This window comes from Pan troglodytes, chromosome 2 (genome assembly GCF_028858775.2).
Source record: "Pan troglodytes isolate AG18354 chromosome 2, NHGRI_mPanTro3-v2.0_pri, whole genome shotgun sequence".
NCBI classification, from domain to species: domain Eukaryota; kingdom Metazoa; phylum Chordata; class Mammalia; order Primates; family Hominidae; genus Pan; species Pan troglodytes.
The window spans coordinates 188,806,477-188,825,126 of NC_086015.1; the positions used below are offsets into that span (position 1 = coordinate 188,806,477).

Here is an 18,650-nt window from a genome sequence, read left to right on the forward strand (position 1 = left end):
GTATATGCTGAAATGATTTCTAACCCTCTCCCTACTTAAACCTCCCAGACTTGTTCTGGTTCATAAAAGCAAGAGGTAAAACTGGAAAAATTGTGCACATGTTACCTATGAATCTACACGCCTGCCATTTGCAGTGCTCCGGCTGCTGGTCCCAGAGGTATACTGGTTACAGCTATTGCAGCCAGTTCCCTGAGACTTGTAAAACTCCTGGTTTAGGACATGGGGCCTGTGGTGTGGATGGAAAATGCTGGGCCTACTGGATGGTCAGCCAGAGGCCATGTGGTGGGTGATGACCCAAGCGGGAGCAGGTTGTGCCACACCTCCCTCCCCCCTCCCTCCCTTACACTCCCCCTCTCCCTCCCCCCTCCCTCCTTCCCCCCTCCCCCTCCCTCCCTCCCACCCTGCCTCCCTCCCTCCCCCCTCCCCCTCTCCCTAACCCCCTCCCTCCCTCCCACCCTGCCTCCCTCCCTCTCTCCCTAACACCCTCCCACCCTCCCCCCTTTCCCCCACCCTCCCCCCTCCCCCCTTTCCCCCACCCTCCCCCCTCCCCCCTTCCCCCCTCCCACCCTCCTGCAGCCCCTGCTCCTTTCCCTGGGCTCCTGGCATTGTGCCAGTGAGTGCTGGGACCAGGCAATGAGCACAGCCAAAAAGGCCAGAGGTTCACTAGGTCAGCATCATACCAAATGCCTGGCTTTCACCGGGCATCAGCATGCTTCACTTGAGAGTTTGGTACCATGGTTAAGATCGAGTCCATGCTAGGTAAGTCCTGTTAGGAGTGGCAGTTTGTATTCCGCCCACATGAATGATGCTGGGCTTAATGTATTATTTTGAGGGGCTTCAGAGCAGTTCTCACTGAGCTTTCCATTAACCTACACTCTTCCGGACGGCTCTTAAAACTTCCAGGACATAATGAAATTGGGAAGAGCAGAGTGTTGAAGTCTATAGCATGGCCTTCTGCTTGACCCTGAGTTCCTGAATTGAATGTGGGAGACCACAGGCCATACTTCTCTAGGCACTCACATGTCTCCCTTGGCATAAGGAAACATGTTAGTAATATAGTTTTTTAGATCCAAACAGTTTATTTGGATCTAAAAGTTTAAGTGTTCAGTTGAAAAACAGCTATTGATTTTATTAGTAGCAAATTATCACCATTAAAGCCAGTGGTTTTTTTTTTTTTTTGGCGACAGAGTCTCTTGTTGCCCAGGCTGGAGTACAATGGTGTGATCTCAGCTCACTGCAACCTCCGCCTCCCAGGTTCAAGCGATTCTCCTGCCTCAGCCTCCTGCGTAGCTGGGATTACAGGTGCCCACCACCACACCCTGCTAATTTTTGTACTTTTAGTAGAGATGGGGTTTCACCATGTTGGCCAGGCTGGTCTTGAACTGCTGACCTCAGGTGATCCACCCGCCTCGGCCTCCCAAAGTGCTGGTATTACAGTCATGAGCCACCTCACCCAGCCTGTTTTTGAGACGGATTTTCACTCTTGTCGCCCAGGCTGGAGTGCAATGGCACTATCTCAGCTCACTGCAACCCCCACCTCCCAGGTTCAAGCGATTCTCCTGCCTCAGCCTCCCGAGTAGCTGGGATTACAGGCATGTGCCACCACCCCCGGCTAATTTTGTATTTTTAGTAGAGACGGGGTTTCTCCATGTCCGTCAGGCTGGTCTTAAACTCCCGACCTCAAGTGATCTGCCCGCCTCGGCCTCCCAAAGTGCTGGGATTACAGGCGTGAGCCATTGCGCCTGTCCCTGCCAGTGTGTTTTTAAAATAGTTTAGGGGGTTGAGAAAAGATGCAGTGAGCCATTATTCTCCTTTAGCAGGTAGTCTCTTAAAAATTGATGTAGATTTTAAAAATATACCATTGAGAGCACGTATCTTTCTCAAACTTAACCTTGAACAGAGCTGGATGGGGGTGGGAGGGAAACAGATTTGGGGCATATGGAAGATATTCTTGGCAGCCCCATATTCTACCTCAGTTACCGAAGGCTATTAGAACCTCTGAATTTTTCCTCCTCTGAAATCCTAAGCACAACTTCAGAAAACCATGTCTGATAGCGGATGTCTGCCTGCTGTGAGGAGCTGCTTGATGTGGGGACCAAGGTGTGGGTGTGGGCGGAATGTATCCTAGTAGAAACAGTGAACCTCAGATATGAATAAATAAGCAAGAGACCGAAAGTTAAGTGTGTGACAACCTCAGTACTGTAGTTAAGCTACATTCTTTAAATTAGCTTTTGTGAACGAATTGGGAACCTAATCTCTTTTGTAACTGTTTGAGAAAAACTCTGAAGCACCTGATATTCAAACAAACTTATGGTACTTAACTCATTTGTAAATTGGCGATCTAGCTGGCTGTAGTATTGCTTTGATAATTTTTTTCTTTTAATTTACCTAATATATATAAGGAAGGGGTTTGGATATATTAAAATAGGTGTTAATTTTATCTATTTACCAATAAATTCATCTCTTTAATTCAGGGGCTTTCACTTGTTTTTTATTGCAACTCATAGGAATAAGTATTTTATGTTGTGACCACACACACACACACACAGTGTGATTGTATATGGACACAAACATTTCACATACACTTTTGTGAAGTAATACATATCCTTACTATGATGAGATAGTTTTATTTCAGTTTTTAAAAAAATTTAGGTTGTAACCACCAAGTTGATTTCTCTGCCCACTAATGGGCAGATAATGCAGAGAAGGAAAATACTGCTCTAAGTGACCTGACCGCGAGGCAAATGATGTTTAAAACCATAAAGCCTGAGACCAAAAATACCATATATATTATAAATGTGAGGCTGTTTTGAGATGACTCCATCTAAATCTAGGAAAACAGGCTAGCAGCTTTGAGACTCTTGATGGAAATATGTGGTGGAAACAATCTTTAGGTTCTTAGATGGGCATTTCCTAAAATGTGTTAAGTAGAAGTCTTGTAACTTGTATAGAAAATATGAAATCCCAGCACTTTGGGGGCCATCGAGGCAGGAGAATTGCTTGAGCCCAGGAGTTTGAGACTAGCCTGGGCAAGATAGCAAGACCCCAGTTTTTTTGTTTTGTTTTGTTTTTTTAAAGGATATAAAGCAAAGGGTCTGTGGGCCAATGAATATGTGTACCATGTCCTTTCCTCCTGGGGATGTGTAACAAACATCATAAGAAGTTTGATATGAACGAGTTATGTCTTAACCTAGCATTTCCCAAAACTTGGACATTGAACCCTTTTCTATGAGACACCTGTGGAACTATTTTTTGGAATACACTTAGGAAAGTGCCAGGAGAAGCAACAGAGAGAGTTCTTGGCAGTATGTACTTTAAGAACACACTGGGCAACCTTACCACTCCCCTTCCACGGCCTCCCAGCAACACCCCCCTCCTCATGGTGATCATAAAGTCTGATCCCACACTACCACCCTGTCTCCTTTTATTTTTTTTTAATTATATCAGTAATAGGGGTTCGTAGAAAATATCAAAAAGGTAAAGAAAGTTAATTCTGCAAATTCACAACCAGAGTTAATACCTCTTAACATTAACATTTGGGGCGGGCGCAGTGGCTCACACATGTAATCCCAGCACTTTGGGAGGCGGAGTTGGGCCAGTGACGAGGTCAGGAGTTCAAGACCAGCCTGACCAACATGATGACACCCCATCTCTACTAGAAATACAAAAATTAGCTGGGTGTGGTGGTGGGCACCTGTAATCCCAGCTACTGGCGAGGTTGAGGCAGGAGAATCGCTTCAGCCCGGGAGGCGGAGGTTGCAGTGAGCCGAGAGCACACCACTGCATTCCAGCCTGAGACTCTGTCTCAAAAAAAAAAAAAAAGTGGGTATATATCCTGGCCTTCCCCCTTCATGGGTGTGTGAATACATGTACAGGCTTGTGTGTGTATATAACTTGTTATTAACAAATACAGAATTATATAAACGATTATATAACTCCTTTTCCACTGGAACATTTTCACGTCAATAAATATATCATTTTAATTGCACAGTATTCCACTATATGGCTATAACATTTATTTAATTCAGTATTACTGAATATAACATCTTGCGCAATGTTTGGTTTATTCTAAGAAACTCTTAGCATTACAATTTCTGGGTTAAAAATTATGTATATTTTTAAAAATCAGGAAAAAGATAATTACCCATTGGTATTTTGACATTTCTTCCAGAATGGGATGATTGCGTCTCCACTGATTTAAGTTTTATAACATTTTTCATGTGTAGGCCTTCAGTTCATTTGAAGGGATTTAATATCATTTTAGTCAACAATTCTATCTTTCTTTCAACTACTTTACAAAAAAACCTTTTCTTGTGGGGATTTCAAGACTTAGGCAAAACGGAACAGTACAGAAACCCCCCTACCTGTGGTTTTGCTTTCCTTGTTTCAGTTACTCTTGATCAATTGTGGTTTGAAAACATTAAATGAAAATAACAGAAATAAACACTTTGAAGTTTTAAATTGTACACCATTCTGAGTAACATGATAAAATCTCTCACTGTTCTGCTCTGTCCTGGGTGGGACATGAATCATCCCTTTATTTTTATTTTATTTTTGAGACACAGTCTGGCTCTGTCTCACCCAGGCTGGAGTGCAGTGGTGCAATCTTGGCTCACTGCAGCCTCTGCCTCCGGGATTCAAGCGAGTCTCTTGCCTCAGCCTCCTGAATAGCTGGGACTACAGGTGCCTGCCACCACACTCGGCTAATTTTTGTATTTTTAGTAGAGATGGGGGTTTCACCATGTTGGCCAGGCTGGTCTTGAACTCCTGACCTCGTGATCTGCCCACCTTGGCCTCCCAAAGTGCTGGGATTACAGGTGTGAGCCACCGCGCCCGGCCTGCAATTATTTTTATTCTTAGAATATATCCCACTAGAGACCCGCAATGAAAATAGTTTTAAAATTAAAATAATTTTTTCTCTGATTATGCTGTCAACTTGATACACAGTTGGATTCATTTTTTCTTAGTGTTTAGGGACTTGCTTTTTGCTTTTGTTTTGTAGTTCTGTAAAATAAACACCAGTCCAAGAGCAAAAACTACACAAATGCATTCACAGTAGTTTTGCTGGCTTCACCCTGTTTCTTGCCCTGTGTAGGTAATGTCTTATTCACCTACAACCTTTCCCCCCTTTTTTTTTTGGAGACGGGCTCTCTTGCCTGTGCTGGAGCGTGGCGGCGTGACTTCAGGTCACTGCAGCCTTGACTTCCTGGGCTCAGGCAATCCTCCCACCTCTGCTCCCCAAGTAGCTGGGATTACAGGCGCACACCACCATATCTGGCTAATTTTTGTATTTTTAGTAGCGACGGGGTTTCACCATGTTGGCCAGGCTGGCCACAAACTCCTGACCTCAAGTGATCCACCCACCTCGGCCTCCCAAAGTGCTGGGATTACAGGTGTGAGCCACCAAGCCCCCCAAAAAACTATTGAAATAAAAATAATTATTTGAAAAATTAGCCAGGTGTGGTGGTGCATGCCTGTAGTCCCAGCTACTCAGGAGGCTGAGGTGGGAGGACTGCTTGAGCCCAGGAGGTTGAGGCTGCAGTGAGCCACGACTGTGCCACTGCACTCCAGCCTGGGCAACAGAGGAAGACCCTTTGTCCAAAGGGAAAATAAAAAGAATATAATTTTGTCTATCAGGTTTTTCCCTCGTGCCAGCTGTTTCTGAGAGAGCAAGAGCTGTTAAGAACACTCAATTAGGGTTTCTAGAGACAATGACTTTATGTGGCTGATATGAGTTAGATTAGAAGAATGGGCCGGGCACGGTGGCTCACGCCTGTAATCCCAGCACTTTGGGAGGTCAAGGCAGGCAGATCACTTGAGGTCAGGAATTCGAGACCAGCCTGGCCAACATGGTGAAACTCCGTCTCTACTAATAATACAAAAATTAACCGGGTGTGGTGGCGGGCACCTGTAATCCCAGCTACTCGGGAGGCTGAGGCAGAAGAATCATTGAACTTGAGAGGCGGATGTTGCAGTGAGCAGCGATCACACCACTGCACTCCATCCCCAGTGACAGCGAGATTCCGTCTCAAGAGAAAAACAAAACAACAACAACAACAACAAAACAGAAAATTAACCTGTATGGGATGCATCTTCAATTTCTGTTCCTCAGTGCCTTAAGCGGAGCGAAGGGAGGAAATAAAGGGCAGCAGCAGGAATTGACAGTGAACATCCGGGGAATTTGCTAGCAGTGTTGTTAGTCGTCGTGGTAGTAGGTCAAAAAGTCTCCAGCAGGCCCCAAGACACAGAAGTTTGGATGCACATATGACTTGGGCTAGTTTCTAGCCATCTGGAGTTGTGGGCTCCTTTCATAACAGAAACATGGAGATACCTCTGTGGCCCACATCCTTCCCCAGGGATGCAGGGATAAGACTAGGCCAGATACTTTTCATATTCTTCAAGTCCTTCTCCCTTCTCTGTCTACTCAGCCATTTGGATCCCAATTGGTGCAAGGTTATTGATCTTCTCTGCCTGTCCCTAGCAGCCCAGTGTTCTCTCTCACCCTTGCCTCCCGTCACTGTCAAGATGCTGTCTTCCCGTCTATGGCTAATCCTTTCCTTTGGTTCTTTGTTGAAACTCCTCTAAACTTCTATCAGTTCTCCTTTTCTCCTGTTCTAAATTCTCCCTCTATGCTGGAATCCTCTTCTGATCTGCAGCCAGCCTGTATCAGACCTTCCTTTCCAGACCTTCTCCATGTTCGAGGAACCAAGAATGGCACGGGTCAGAGCTAGAGGGTGGGGGGACAAACAGGACAAAAGGGATGTTCAGGCTTAGATGAACAGACCGCCACGCATCACAGATCTGCAAGGGGTTCCATCTAAGGCGGTAGGAAGGGGCTTTTGGAGTGATGTTGGCTAATGAATAAAACCTTTGTGGTTAAGCTAAATCTCCATTTAACAACTACTATTTTAGTGTAAAATCGTGCAGTTAGGACTTTCTGGGATGTCAGACTGTCTTGTCAAGACTGGGATTTATAGCTGAAGAAATTAATACGACGATTGTAGTGGTCTGAGCCCACATGTGAACAGTTCATCAGAGCCCAGTTCACACGCATGAAACTGTTCTTCCTCACTGTAAGGTGGAACAGGACGCCATCCCGTAAAGGATGGTCTCATGCTGGTGCTGCCCTCAGAAAACTCAAGAGAGTTGAGCCCAGTTGCAAAATAATCCAGTACTTGGGTTTCCTGGAAATGGGCTGCTGGGAGAAAAGTCCTTGCTTAGGAACAAAGCTAGCTGGTCTTGTTCCTGTCTTCTCCCTCTTCACGTGGTCTCCTCTTCATTTTTGCAGCCCAGACACTTTATGGGTGCTTTGTACCAGGGCAAGTCAGACATCATGTCAGCACCCTTTTCTCTTGTCTTTCTTGCACATATTCATAGACAAATAGTTTGGAAATGGGCACTTTAGAAGCTAAACCTGGAATTCTGCCACCTGTAATACAGGCCAAGCAATGAAATCTGATAGGTGGAGTCAAAGGGGTCCACTTTTGGAGGTTCCTGTGTCACTTCTCCCCCTCCCAGATGTCTCCTCATCCTGAGTGTCATCACCAAGTTCTTGGGCCTGTACTTAAAGCCCTTCCTTCAAAGATCTGCTGTTCTAGGCCGGGCACAGTGGCTCACACCTGTAATCCCACTACTTTGGGAGGTCGAGGCGGGAGGATCACCTGAGGTCAGGTGTTTGAGACCAGTTTGGCCAACATGGTGGAACCCTGTCTCTACTAAAAATACAAAATTAGCCGGGCGTGGTGGCACATGCCTGTAATCCCAGCTACTCGGGAGTCTGAAGCAGAAGAATCACTTCAACCCGGGAGGCAGGGGTTGCAGTGAACCCAGATCGCACCATTGCACTCCAGCCAGGGCAAAAAGAGCGCAACTCCACTCAAAAAAAAAAAAAAAAAAAAAAAAAAAAAAAAAAAAAAAGTGCTGTCCTACCAGGTGCGGTGGCTCACGCCTGTAATCCCAGCACTTTAGGAGACTGAGTCAGGTGGATCACCTGAGATCAGGAGTTGGAGACCAGCCTGGCCAACATGGTGAAACCCTGTTGCTACTAAAAATACAAAAATTAGCCAGGCATGATGGCATGCGCCTGTAATCCCAGCTACTCGGGAAGCTGAGGCAGGAGAATCACTTGAACCGGGGAAACGGAGGCTGCAGTGAGCCAAGATCGCACCACTGCACTCCAGCCTGGACAACAGAGCGAGACACTATCTCAAAAAAAATGTGTTCTTGCTCATTTGCCGTGGATACCTCAATTAGGGAACAGCGTTCAGTAATGACGGTGGTTGCCAAGAATCCCCCAGCTTCTCTTGGGCTGGCTGGCACCTATGGCTTGTTTCTACCTTTGTGAGGGCAGTGGGCTTGAGTCCTAAATGGGGGAGGGTGAAGGTGAAGCCACAGGTACAGGGGCTTCTACTGGCCACATGAAGGGCCAGCCTGTCCCTGTCCATATTTATGCCAACCACAGCAGTGAGAATAACAGTAGGGGGGACAGCTGGACAGCTCCATGCCGTAAAACTTCAAAAGTCAAGTCAGCATCACTGAAATTGGAAATGAGAAAATGAGTGAGGACATCAGTGAGGAACACATTTTACATGGTACAGGGGGAATGTGGCTGCTCTGGAATCCCAACAGTTCACCATCAACTGCCCCCGCTGTGCTATGAACTGTTATCCCAAAAACCTAACTGGCTACCTCTGGCAGTCAGTGTTAACTCTTTATTCCTAAGATCGCTTGGACGCTTGGCAGCCATCTCTCATAGGCTCCCCAAGTCTATGAACACAAGCTTAGAAATGGAGCATGGCTTTTCTTGTCCAACCTTTGCACAGCACGTTGGTGGGAGGGCCAGGTCCAGCACCCACTCCTCAGTCCAAGGCTGATCCTGCCCTTCTGGCTTCCCAGAACACAGGCATACCCTGTTTACTGAACTTTGCTTTATTGCACTTGAAGATACCGCTTTTTTTACAAATCGCACATTTGTGACAACCTTGGGTCAAGCAAGTCTACTGGCATGTTTCCAACAGTGTGCTCACTTTGTATCTCTGTCACATTTTGGTAATTCTTGCAATATTTATTTCAAACTTTTTCGTTATGATATTATTATGGTGATCTGTGATCAGTGATCTCTGATATCACTTTTGTAATTCGGCACCACAAACCATGCCCACGTGGCAAACAATCTATAAAGGTTGTGTGTGTTCCGACTGCTTCATTGACCTGCCATTCCCTATCTCTTTCCCTTTCCTCCGGCCTTCCTATTCTCTAAGAAACAATATTGAAACAGGCCACTTAATAACCCTGTAATGGCCTCTAAGTGTTCAAGTGAAAGGAAGGGTTACACATCTTTTGTTTTAAGTCGAAAGCAAGAAAAATGATTAAGCTTAGTAAGGAAAGCATGTTGACAGTTACGACAGGCTGAAAGCTGGGCCTTCTGTGCCAAACAGCCAAGTGAATACAAAGGAAAAGTTCTTGATGGAAATTAAAAGTGCTACTCCAGGGAACACAGGAACAGTGAGAAAGTCAAACACCCTTACTGCTGATAGGGAGAAAGTTTGAGTGATCTGGATAAAAAATAAAACCAATCACAAGATTCCTTTAAGCCAAAGCCTAGTCCAGAGCAAGGCCCTAACTCTCTTCAATTTTATAAAGGCTGAGAGAGGTGAGGAAGCTGCAGAAGAAAAATTGGAAGCTAGCAATGGTTGGTTCATGAGGTTTAAGGACAGAAGCTGTGCCTGTAATACAGAAGTGCAAGGTGAAGCAGCAGGAGCTGTTGGAGAAACTGCAGCAAGTTATCTGAAAGATGTAAGATCCTGGATGAAGGTGGCTACACCAAACAACAGATGCTCAATGTTGATCGAACAGCCTTCTGTAAGAAGATGTCATCTAGGACTTTTATAGCTAACGCGGAAAAGTCAATGTTTGGCTTCAGAGCTTCAAAGGAAGGCTGACTCTTAGGGGCTAATACAACTGGTAACTTTGCTGAAGGCAATGCTCATTTACCATTCTAAAAATCCTAGGACCCCTAAGAATGAGGCTAAATCTACTCTGCTTGTGCCCTAGAAATAGAACAACAAAGCCTTGGTGGCAGCACATCTGTTTACAGCATAGTTTACTGAATATTTTAAGCCCCCTATTGAGATTCAAATTATTACTGCTGACAACGCACCTGGTCACCCAAGAACTGTACAAGGAGATGAATGTCTTCATGTCTGCTAACAACATCCATCCTGTAGCCCATGTATCAAGGAATAATTTCAACCTTCAAATCTTTTTTTTTTTTTTTGAGACAGAATCTCACTTTGTTGCCCAGACTGGAGTGCACTGGCACAATTTCGGCTCACTGCAACCTCCACCTCCCAGGTCCAAGCAATTCTCCTGCCTCAGCCTCCCAAGCAGCTGGGATTACAGGTATGCACCACCACGTCTGGCTAATTTTTGTATTTTTAGTGGAGACAGGGTTTCACCATGTTGCCCGGGCTGGTCTCGAACTCCTGACCTAAGGTAATCTGCCTGCCTCGGCCTCCCAAAGTACTGGGATTACAGGCGTGAGCCACTGCACCCAGCCTCAAATCTTTTTAAGATATACATTTTTTAAAAAATTGGCCGGGCATGGTGGCTCATGCCTGTAATCCTAGCACTTTGGGAGACCGAGGCAGGAGGATCACTTGAGGTCAGGAGTTCAAAACCAGCCTGGCCAACATGGTGAAACCCCGTCTCTACTGAAAATACAAAAAAAGTAGCTGGGCGTGGTGGCAGGCACCTGTAATCCCAGCTACTTGGGAGGTTGAGGCCGGAGAATTGCTTGAACCTGGGAGTGGAGGCTGCAGTGAGTAGAGATCAGGCCACTACACTCCAGCCTGGGTGACAGAGCGAGACTCCATCTCAAAAATTAAAAAAAAAAAAAATTAAATTTCATAAGGCTATAGCTACCACAGATAATGATTCTTCTGATGGATCTGGGCAAAGTAAATTTTAAAGCTGGAAAGGATTCACCATTCTCGGTGTCATGAAGAACATTTGTGATTCATGGAAGGAAGTAAAAATATCAACGTTAACAGGAGCTTGGAAGAAGTTGATTCCAACCCTCACGGATGGTACTGAGGGTTCAAGGCTTCAGTGGAGGAAGGAACTGCACATGTGGTGGAAACAGCAAGAGAACTAGAAGTGGAGGCTGAAGCTGTGACCGAATTGTACAATCTCATGATCAGACTTGAACAGATGGGCGGAGCTGCTTCTTAAGGATGAGCAAAGAAAGTGGTTGAGATGGAATGTACTCCTGGTGAAGATGCTGTGAACATTGTTGAAAGGACAACAAAGGATTTAGATTATTACAGAAACTTAGCTGATGAAGCAGCGGCAGGGTTTGAGAGAACTGACTCCAATTTTGGGAGAAGTTCTGTGGATAAAGTGCTACAAACAGCATCGCATGCTACAGAGAAATATCTTGTGAAAGGAAGTCAATTGATGCCCCAAACTTCATTATTGTCTTATTTGAAGGAAGTGTCACAGCCACCCATACCTTCAGCAACCACCACCCTCATCAGTCAGCAGCCATCAACATTGAGGCAAAACTCTTCACTAGCCAAGAGTACAACTTGCCTAAGGCTCGGATGATTGTTAGCATTTTTTAGCAATAAATTATTTTTAATTAAGATATGTACACTGTTGGGCCGGGCACAGTGGCTCACGCCTGTAATCCCAGCACTTTGGGAGGCTGAGGCAAGCAGATCACGGGGTCAGGAGATTGAGACCGTCCTGGCTAACACAGTGAAGCCCCGTCTCTAGTAAAAGTACAAAAAATTGGCCATGTGGGGTGGCACATGCCTGTAGTCCCAACTACTCGGGAGACTGAGGCAGGAGAATTGCTTGAATACACGAGGCAGAGGTTGCAGTGAGCTGAGATCGTGCCACTGCACTCCAGCCTGGGCGACAGAGCGAGACTCTGTGTCAAAAAAAAAAAAAAACCACTGTTTTAGACATAATACTATTGTACACTTAATACAGTGTAAACATAACTCACATGCAGTGAGACACTAAAACGTGTATGACTCATTTTATTGCAAAGTTCGCTTTACTGTGGTGGTCTGGAACTGAACCTGCGACGTCCCTGAGGTATGCCTGCACTTAATAGTGAGCTTCCCGTGGAGGCGTGAAGTGCCTCTTCCCGGAACTGCCGGGCATATTATCCTCCCCCTTTCCTCCACTTAAAAAGCAGCTTTGCCTGGCCAGGCTTGCACTTCCTTAAGGATAGACTGGTCTTCTCTAGCTTGACATGCAGTCGATCCATCCCTCTAGCTCCGAGGTTCTGAAACTTCAGTGCGCACAGCAATCACCCAGAGGCCTTGCTGAAAAGGTTGCTGGGCCTCACCCCCAGGATTTCTGATTCAAGGCGGACCCCAAGAATCTACATTTCTAACAAGTTCCCAGGTGATAGCTGATGCTGCTGGTCTGGGGACTACACTTTGACCACCGATCTAGTTTAGCTTCTCCCAAAGACTTTCCTGGGCAAAACCAGCTTTCTCAGAGTAGCTGTGTGGATCCAGGTCACACCTACCGCCTGTCTGCCCAGGTCCCTCAGAGCTAGGACTCAGCTGACACCTGGGATGAGGCAATGCCTAGTAAAATAAAACACCAAGACACCAGGATCTTGTTAGCTGGATATATTTCTGTTTTTTCTTTTTTTTTTCTTTTTTTTTTTTTTTCTTTTTTGTCACAGAACACTGTTTGCAGTAGAGGAAACTGGCATTGCAGTCTGGTGGTATAATGGCTTGTCCACATAAACCAGTACATGTTCATCCTTTAGCGCAAAAAGCCCTAATGGCGCGTACCCTATTAAAATTCAGGACATCTCCAATATTCTCTCTCTCTGTTTTTCTTTGTCATCTTTTTTTTTTTTTAAATAAACATTTTCAAGGTTTGTCCAAAAGAAGGCCATATAGGTTCTTGGCTAGCGGAAGACAATTCAGAACAGCTGTTGCACACTTGGACTGTCACCTTCTCCAGGCTGGCAGTTGATATCTTATTTTTTTTCCAACTCATTTTTATTAAAAAAATAAAAAAATGCTCCAACTATCAGCTTTACAAAATCTCTAAGGGAAACACAAGAGCAAGGTGCTGAGGTAAAAACACCTGAGGTAGCTTCTTCTGTGTGTTTTTCTCGTTAAAAAAATCTGTGAATTTAACGCCCTGGGCCAACAACCTTGGTAAATTTCTACTTTCCTCCACATTTTTTTTTAAAGAAAGCAATCATTTTGCTGAATATTGATGGCTTATACACCAAAATGCAAAAAGACAAAATACATTCTTTCATTGTGGAATTTTTTTCTTTGTTTGGTTGATTGGTTGGTTTGGTGGGTTCCTGTTTTCCTCTTCCAAAACGCTAGGACAAGTACCATTGACTCTTGTTCTTTTGAGTAACCAAGTGTAAGTTGAGGCTGGTTTGTGTGTTTCGCTTTTGTTCCTTTTGTGTGATGTGATACTCAGAGCACTGCTTTGCCTGGGTGGGGGAGGGTGCGTAGATACGGGATTGAGATGGAGGGATGAGGAAATTCAAAAGAATGGAGATGGAGAAGAAGGGGAGGGGAGGGAGGGGAGAGATAAACAGAGAGAGACAGAGAATTATATAGCAGTATGCAAAAAACCAGCTTAAAACCTGTGAAGCAAAGAGAAATGGGTGTATGAGCTAGACAGGCATGAGGAGTGACAGAGTTTCCTCTTCAAGGAGACGGTATCCCTTCTGTTGACATACACAGGTGATCCAGAACTGCCGTGAGTGTCCTTCCGACGAGATTTCCCTCTGGGTGAATTTTGTGCAGGTGGCCTCAAAGCTCCTCTCTACACCGTGAGACCTCCCAAAGAAAGACTTTATTCTTTAAAGTCTAGAAAAGCCTGCTTTCTCTTTAAAAAGAAAAAAAATTAATAATTGATTAAAAATTGGAGTTAGTTGAGTTATTTGATATATTATTTCTAAAATATATTACCGCTGCAGGCACCCTGTGTAACCCACAGGCCACATATCTTAACATCTTCCCCTTCTAATATGTACACACATGTACAGAGACGATTTGCCACAGAAAAAGGGTGTGCATTTTGCTTGGCTTTGAACACGTTCACCTATGTTAGTTCAACTAAAAGGGATAGCGTCGTGGGAGTTAAGGAGAGATCCGAGTGGATGGTGAAGTGGATGGCTGAAGCCTGCAGAAGCCCTGGGGGGCGGGAGGCGGGGCTCGGTGGTTCTGGCAAACCTGGCTGACCTTCCCCACCCCTCCTCGGCCCCTGGGGTTCTCAGGGCCTCCGCAGAGTCCCTGGCCGCCTCCGCAGACTTCTCATTCCTCAGATGGTCTTTGGTTTGCTCCCGATCTGGCTGGCTGCGTTTGGTCTCATTCTGTCAGGTGTTGGAAGGGCTACATTCATCCGTTGTTTTGCTGGTGCCTGTGGGAGCCTCACTTGCTGCGCTGTGAGGCGACTCCCTGAGGGTATTTCTGCTCCTGCTGCTTCACCTGTTGTACAATTTCCCTGATCTTGCGCTGTGCAGTCTGCAGCAAGGGAGAGAAGGGAGAGGAAGGGACAGGGGAAAAAAGGAACCCAGTTCTGAGGACAAACGGCAGGGGAGGCTCTGGGGCTTGGGGACGAAGGGTGGAATGCTCAGACAAGCATCATCTACCCACCCCCGCACCTTACTCCAGGCCCTTTTCTGCCTGGAAGTAAGTGGCAGAGGTCCCCCCTCCACTCCCACCCCAAGGCCCAGGGTAAGGGGATGGGACTCCGGCAGCTTCCAGTTCACTGCTGGACGGACAGGCCAGGAAGCAGAAGCAGGGCGCCAGCAACAGGGGGAGTCAGATGCTACAGTGCAGAGTCAGATGCTACACCTGGGCTCCCGTGCTGCTCCCGCCCCCGTTCTACAGCGGCTAGGAGGGCATGAGTGTGAGGGACAGGGGAGGGAGGGAGGAACTGAGCCCAGATGCTCTACCCTGAACAGCTGGAGCCACACATGAACCCCCACCTGTCCCCTCACCCAGCCTAGCACTGTCCCTGCAGGCAGCTCCCTGTAGACTGAACTCCTGTAGGAACCGGCTGTTCAGACACATTCCCAGGGCCCTGAGGAGCTGAGCTGGGAGACAGCAGACAGGGGCGTGGCCAGGGACTCTGACTGCAGAAGACTCAAGTGAGAATTTCAAAGGGCACTGGGCGGGGTGTGCGTGTGTGGGTGGCGGGGGATCCACAGTGTGGCAGCTGCCCTTTCCTGGGCCATCAGGTCTCAGCACAGGCACAGGTGTTGGGAGAGCAGGCTGACAGCTTAGACAAACCTTCAGTGTCTGCTTACACCAAGTACACTGTTTGTCTTCACTGGTTTAGGACAAAGACCAGGAACGCTCTCCCCAAAACTCAATTTACAAAAGCATCAAAGAGAAAGAGGCCAGGTGCTGGCCTTTCCCAATGAAAGAGAAGCAGCTGTGTGGAGGTGCAGTATTTTGATAGGGTGGGTTGTGGTGAGACGGAAGAGGAGGAAGAGAGAGAAATGCCGTGAGCATGTAGCCTTTCAGAGTGAGTGCTCAGGCTTTCAGGGAGGAATCCAGAGGGTGGGCTTGCCTGGCTCCCAGTGGGGAGGCTGGGACTGAGGCCTGAGGAGAGAGGGTGAGGGAAGCTGAGGCCATGCCCTTAAACACTGCAGGGGGCTTGGAACCACATGGCTTTGCTTAAGCGCTTCACTCTCCACTCTTCCCCAAGCTCCTAGCATACATACCTCGGGGATGACAGTGGAGAGAAGTGTGAAACAATGTCCCCTGCCCCGGGGGCCATCCCTAAAGAGCCAGGAAGAACCAGGGAGAGGTTCCATCTTGGCATGGATTGATGCTCAGGGCCTGTGGCCACCTGACAGGCCACCAGCAGCTTAGCAGAGAATTGAAAAGAGACTTGCAGGAGAGACAGGGCCCTCACAGCACAGTACCTGGCTAGCAAAGAAGTGCCCGATAATTCTGACGATCACTTCCTCATTTTCATCTGGCGTTTGGTCACGAGGCACGATGACTTCTGCACTGGTTAAGTTCTGCAGTTCATTCACCTGTGAAGGGAGAAACGGCAACGGGTTGGACAGGTTCCCTCCCCGTCAACGTGGTGGGCTCAGGACGGAGTGAGTGGCCAAGAGGAGCAGGGGAAGGAGGGGGGCTGGACTCTGCTCTCCTTTCCTTTTATCGAGGACACCCCGGGGGCTCCTCTGCCCCTGGGCACATGGGGCCATGTTGGTTGGGCCCTGACAGGCTCAATGACAGGAAGAGGGAGTCCAGCCACAGATTCCTGGGGCTGCTTCTGAGGCGAAGTTCTCTTATTCTGGAGTTCCCATCAACGCAGGCCTGCACATGCTCACAGAGACCCCAGGCTTTCCCATACCCCCCCCCACTCCCCACCCCTACCCTGTAAGATCATTCCTCCTGGACATGCTGTCCTGGGTGCTGACCACGAGCCCAAACCTCCTCTTGGTTAACTTTCCCTGCGAATCAGCCCTGCTGTTCCCTCCTCCTCGTTTTCACTCCTGCCGCCAAGCCTTGCTCATGCTGTTCCTACCCTTGGATTGTTGTCCTCTCTCCCGGCCACTGGATCCCACCCCAGGCCCACCTCCATGAAGCCTCCAGCCCATGCTGAGCTCCTCGTGTCTCCAACCACTGCCTGCATTGTTCCTCCTTCCCGCTGCCTCACTGGGCCTGCTTCCCAACAGGACTGCACGCTTCCTGAGGGCTCAGACCCCGTCCTCTGGCCCTCTGGCCTGATGCCAAGCTCACAGGCGGGTTCAGCATGCGCTTTAGGGGAAACCTGAAAGTCTGGAGGATGCAGATAATTCAGTGACTGGTTCTGAAATAGCCAAACAGGACACCCAGGGGCTCAGGATTCTACTCCCTGCTGATCCATCTGCTTTCTTTTGCCTCCTACATTCCAGCTCCGCCTAAAGCGCAGTGTGTGCCCTGGAGCGCTGACTGCATTCTGGAGACGGGGAATCCTTTGATTCCACACCGCTTCGTTCTTTCGTATAAAGCTGACTCATTACATCTAGAACTTGGTTTTGAATTCCATTTAAGAGTTTCTATGTAAAGAGCTTTACAACAGCTGGGTGTGGCGGCTCACGCCTGTAATCCCAGCACTTTGGGAGGCCGAGGCTGGCGAATCACCTGAGGTCGGGAGTTCGAGACCAGCCTGACCTGACCAAAATGGTGAAACCCCGTCTATACTAAAAATATAAAAAATTAGCTGGGCATGGTGGCGGGCGCCTGCAGTCCCAGCTACTCAGGAGGCCGAGGCAGGAGAATCACCTGAACCAGGGAGGTGGAGGTTGCAGTGAGCAGAGATGGCACCACTGCACTCCAGCCTGGGTGACAAGAGCGAAATTCTGTCTCAAAAAAAAAAAAAAAAAAAAAAAGCTTTACAAAAACAGCAAATAACACACATATACATATATACACATACACACTCAGGACTCAAGAGACCCCCGCCTCCCTGCCAAGTTCCTGCCACCCAACACTGCTACTTTGCCAGCCAGCCTGCACTAGGCTCTACTGGAACTTCTCAGTGGTCATCTCCCCACCCAGGTCAGTAAGTCACATTCCAGAACATACCTGGGTCTACAGACCACCTGCTCATTCCAACAAGCTTCAAAGTTAACGCTCTGGCACTTTTCAAACTACACTGTGTTTGTTCCTGCACCTTCCAGTAGAAAATGCAGATGATCTTTCAAAAAACAATCTCCTCCTTGCCCACCCTCCTACTGCTAAACTAGCTCCCCTAGAGCCACGTTTGGGAAACAGCCAGAAGATAGAGCCTGTGGAGGGGGAGGTAGGGACTGGAGGCATCTGTCAGGAGGGCTGAGAGTCAGAAGAGAGTGCAGGGCACAGGCCTGAGTGAAATCCAGGGAAGGTGGTGGTCTGCCAAGTGAGTTAGCATCTCTCTCGGTGGGAATCCCCCCTTTCCAATTTTAATGGCTGCTACACGTGGGTATAAAGGGGGCAGAAGACAGCCTCTCTGTTTTCAGGGAGTGGAGGCCTTCACTGACCATGGAGTCAAGATGGGTATTACTGGGCACAGGACTGTGGTATTTTTGGTGCTGGGCTTACAGCACCACGGATTGGGGGCCCTACGTTGTGGAGTGAAGCCGATGACATTTTTGTCCTTGGGATCCTCATGCCTCAAAGGGCTCAGATGCCAGGAGAGCCTTAGTTTATCTGCCAAAGACCCTGACTGTACATTGGGACAGAAGGCGCCAAGGGGAGACTGAGGGAACTCAGGCAAGGCCAGAGCGGGGAATCTGACCCAGGTGATGAAGCGAGCCCGGAGCACACTTACGGTCTTGCCACCTTTGCCAATCACCCGGCCAGCTGTGGAAGAGGGCACTCTGATATGCGCTTCCAGCTTCACTTCTTCTTTGGGGTTAAAGAAGTTTTCCTCTTTCAGTTTCCCAAAGATCCGTCCCTGGGCCTGAGAGAGCAAGACATGACTAATGACTCTCAGTCAGCCAGCAGCCAGCCACTTCATCAGTGCTGCGAAGGGCACTGGAGAGTCCAGACAACGGGTCAGTCCCATTCCCACACTCCCTGGGACACACAGGAAGCTGCATGCCCCAGCCTCCACTCACAGACCTGGGGGGCGCCGCTCCCGCCACGTCAGATGGCTGC

The 18,650-nt window shown here is 47.7% G+C and overlaps 1 protein-coding gene across 5 annotated transcripts in view; it reads right to left on the reverse strand.

Moving 5' to 3' along the window:
• Nucleotides 1-12,030: 12,030 nt before the first annotated feature.
• The window catches only part of IGF2BP2 (insulin like growth factor 2 mRNA binding protein 2), a 182,504-nt gene continuing 175,884 nt past the window's right edge, over nucleotides 12,031-18,650 (reverse strand). For 3 of the 5 annotated variants that reach the window (XM_001151234.7, XM_016942462.4, XM_016942464.4), the window contains 3 exons: nucleotides 18,322-18,453; nucleotides 15,941-16,054; nucleotides 12,031-14,528 (listed from right to left, as the gene is read on the reverse strand). In XM_001151234.7, the coding sequence (XP_001151234.3) occupies nucleotides 14,436-14,528; nucleotides 15,941-16,054; nucleotides 18,322-18,453 (339 nt within the window). In that variant the 3' untranslated portion in view covers nucleotides 12,031-14,435. The remainder of the gene's footprint in view (nucleotides 14,529-15,940; nucleotides 16,055-18,321; nucleotides 18,454-18,650) is intronic. The other 2 variants (XR_010155889.1, XM_016942461.4) reach the window with 2 other exon arrangements.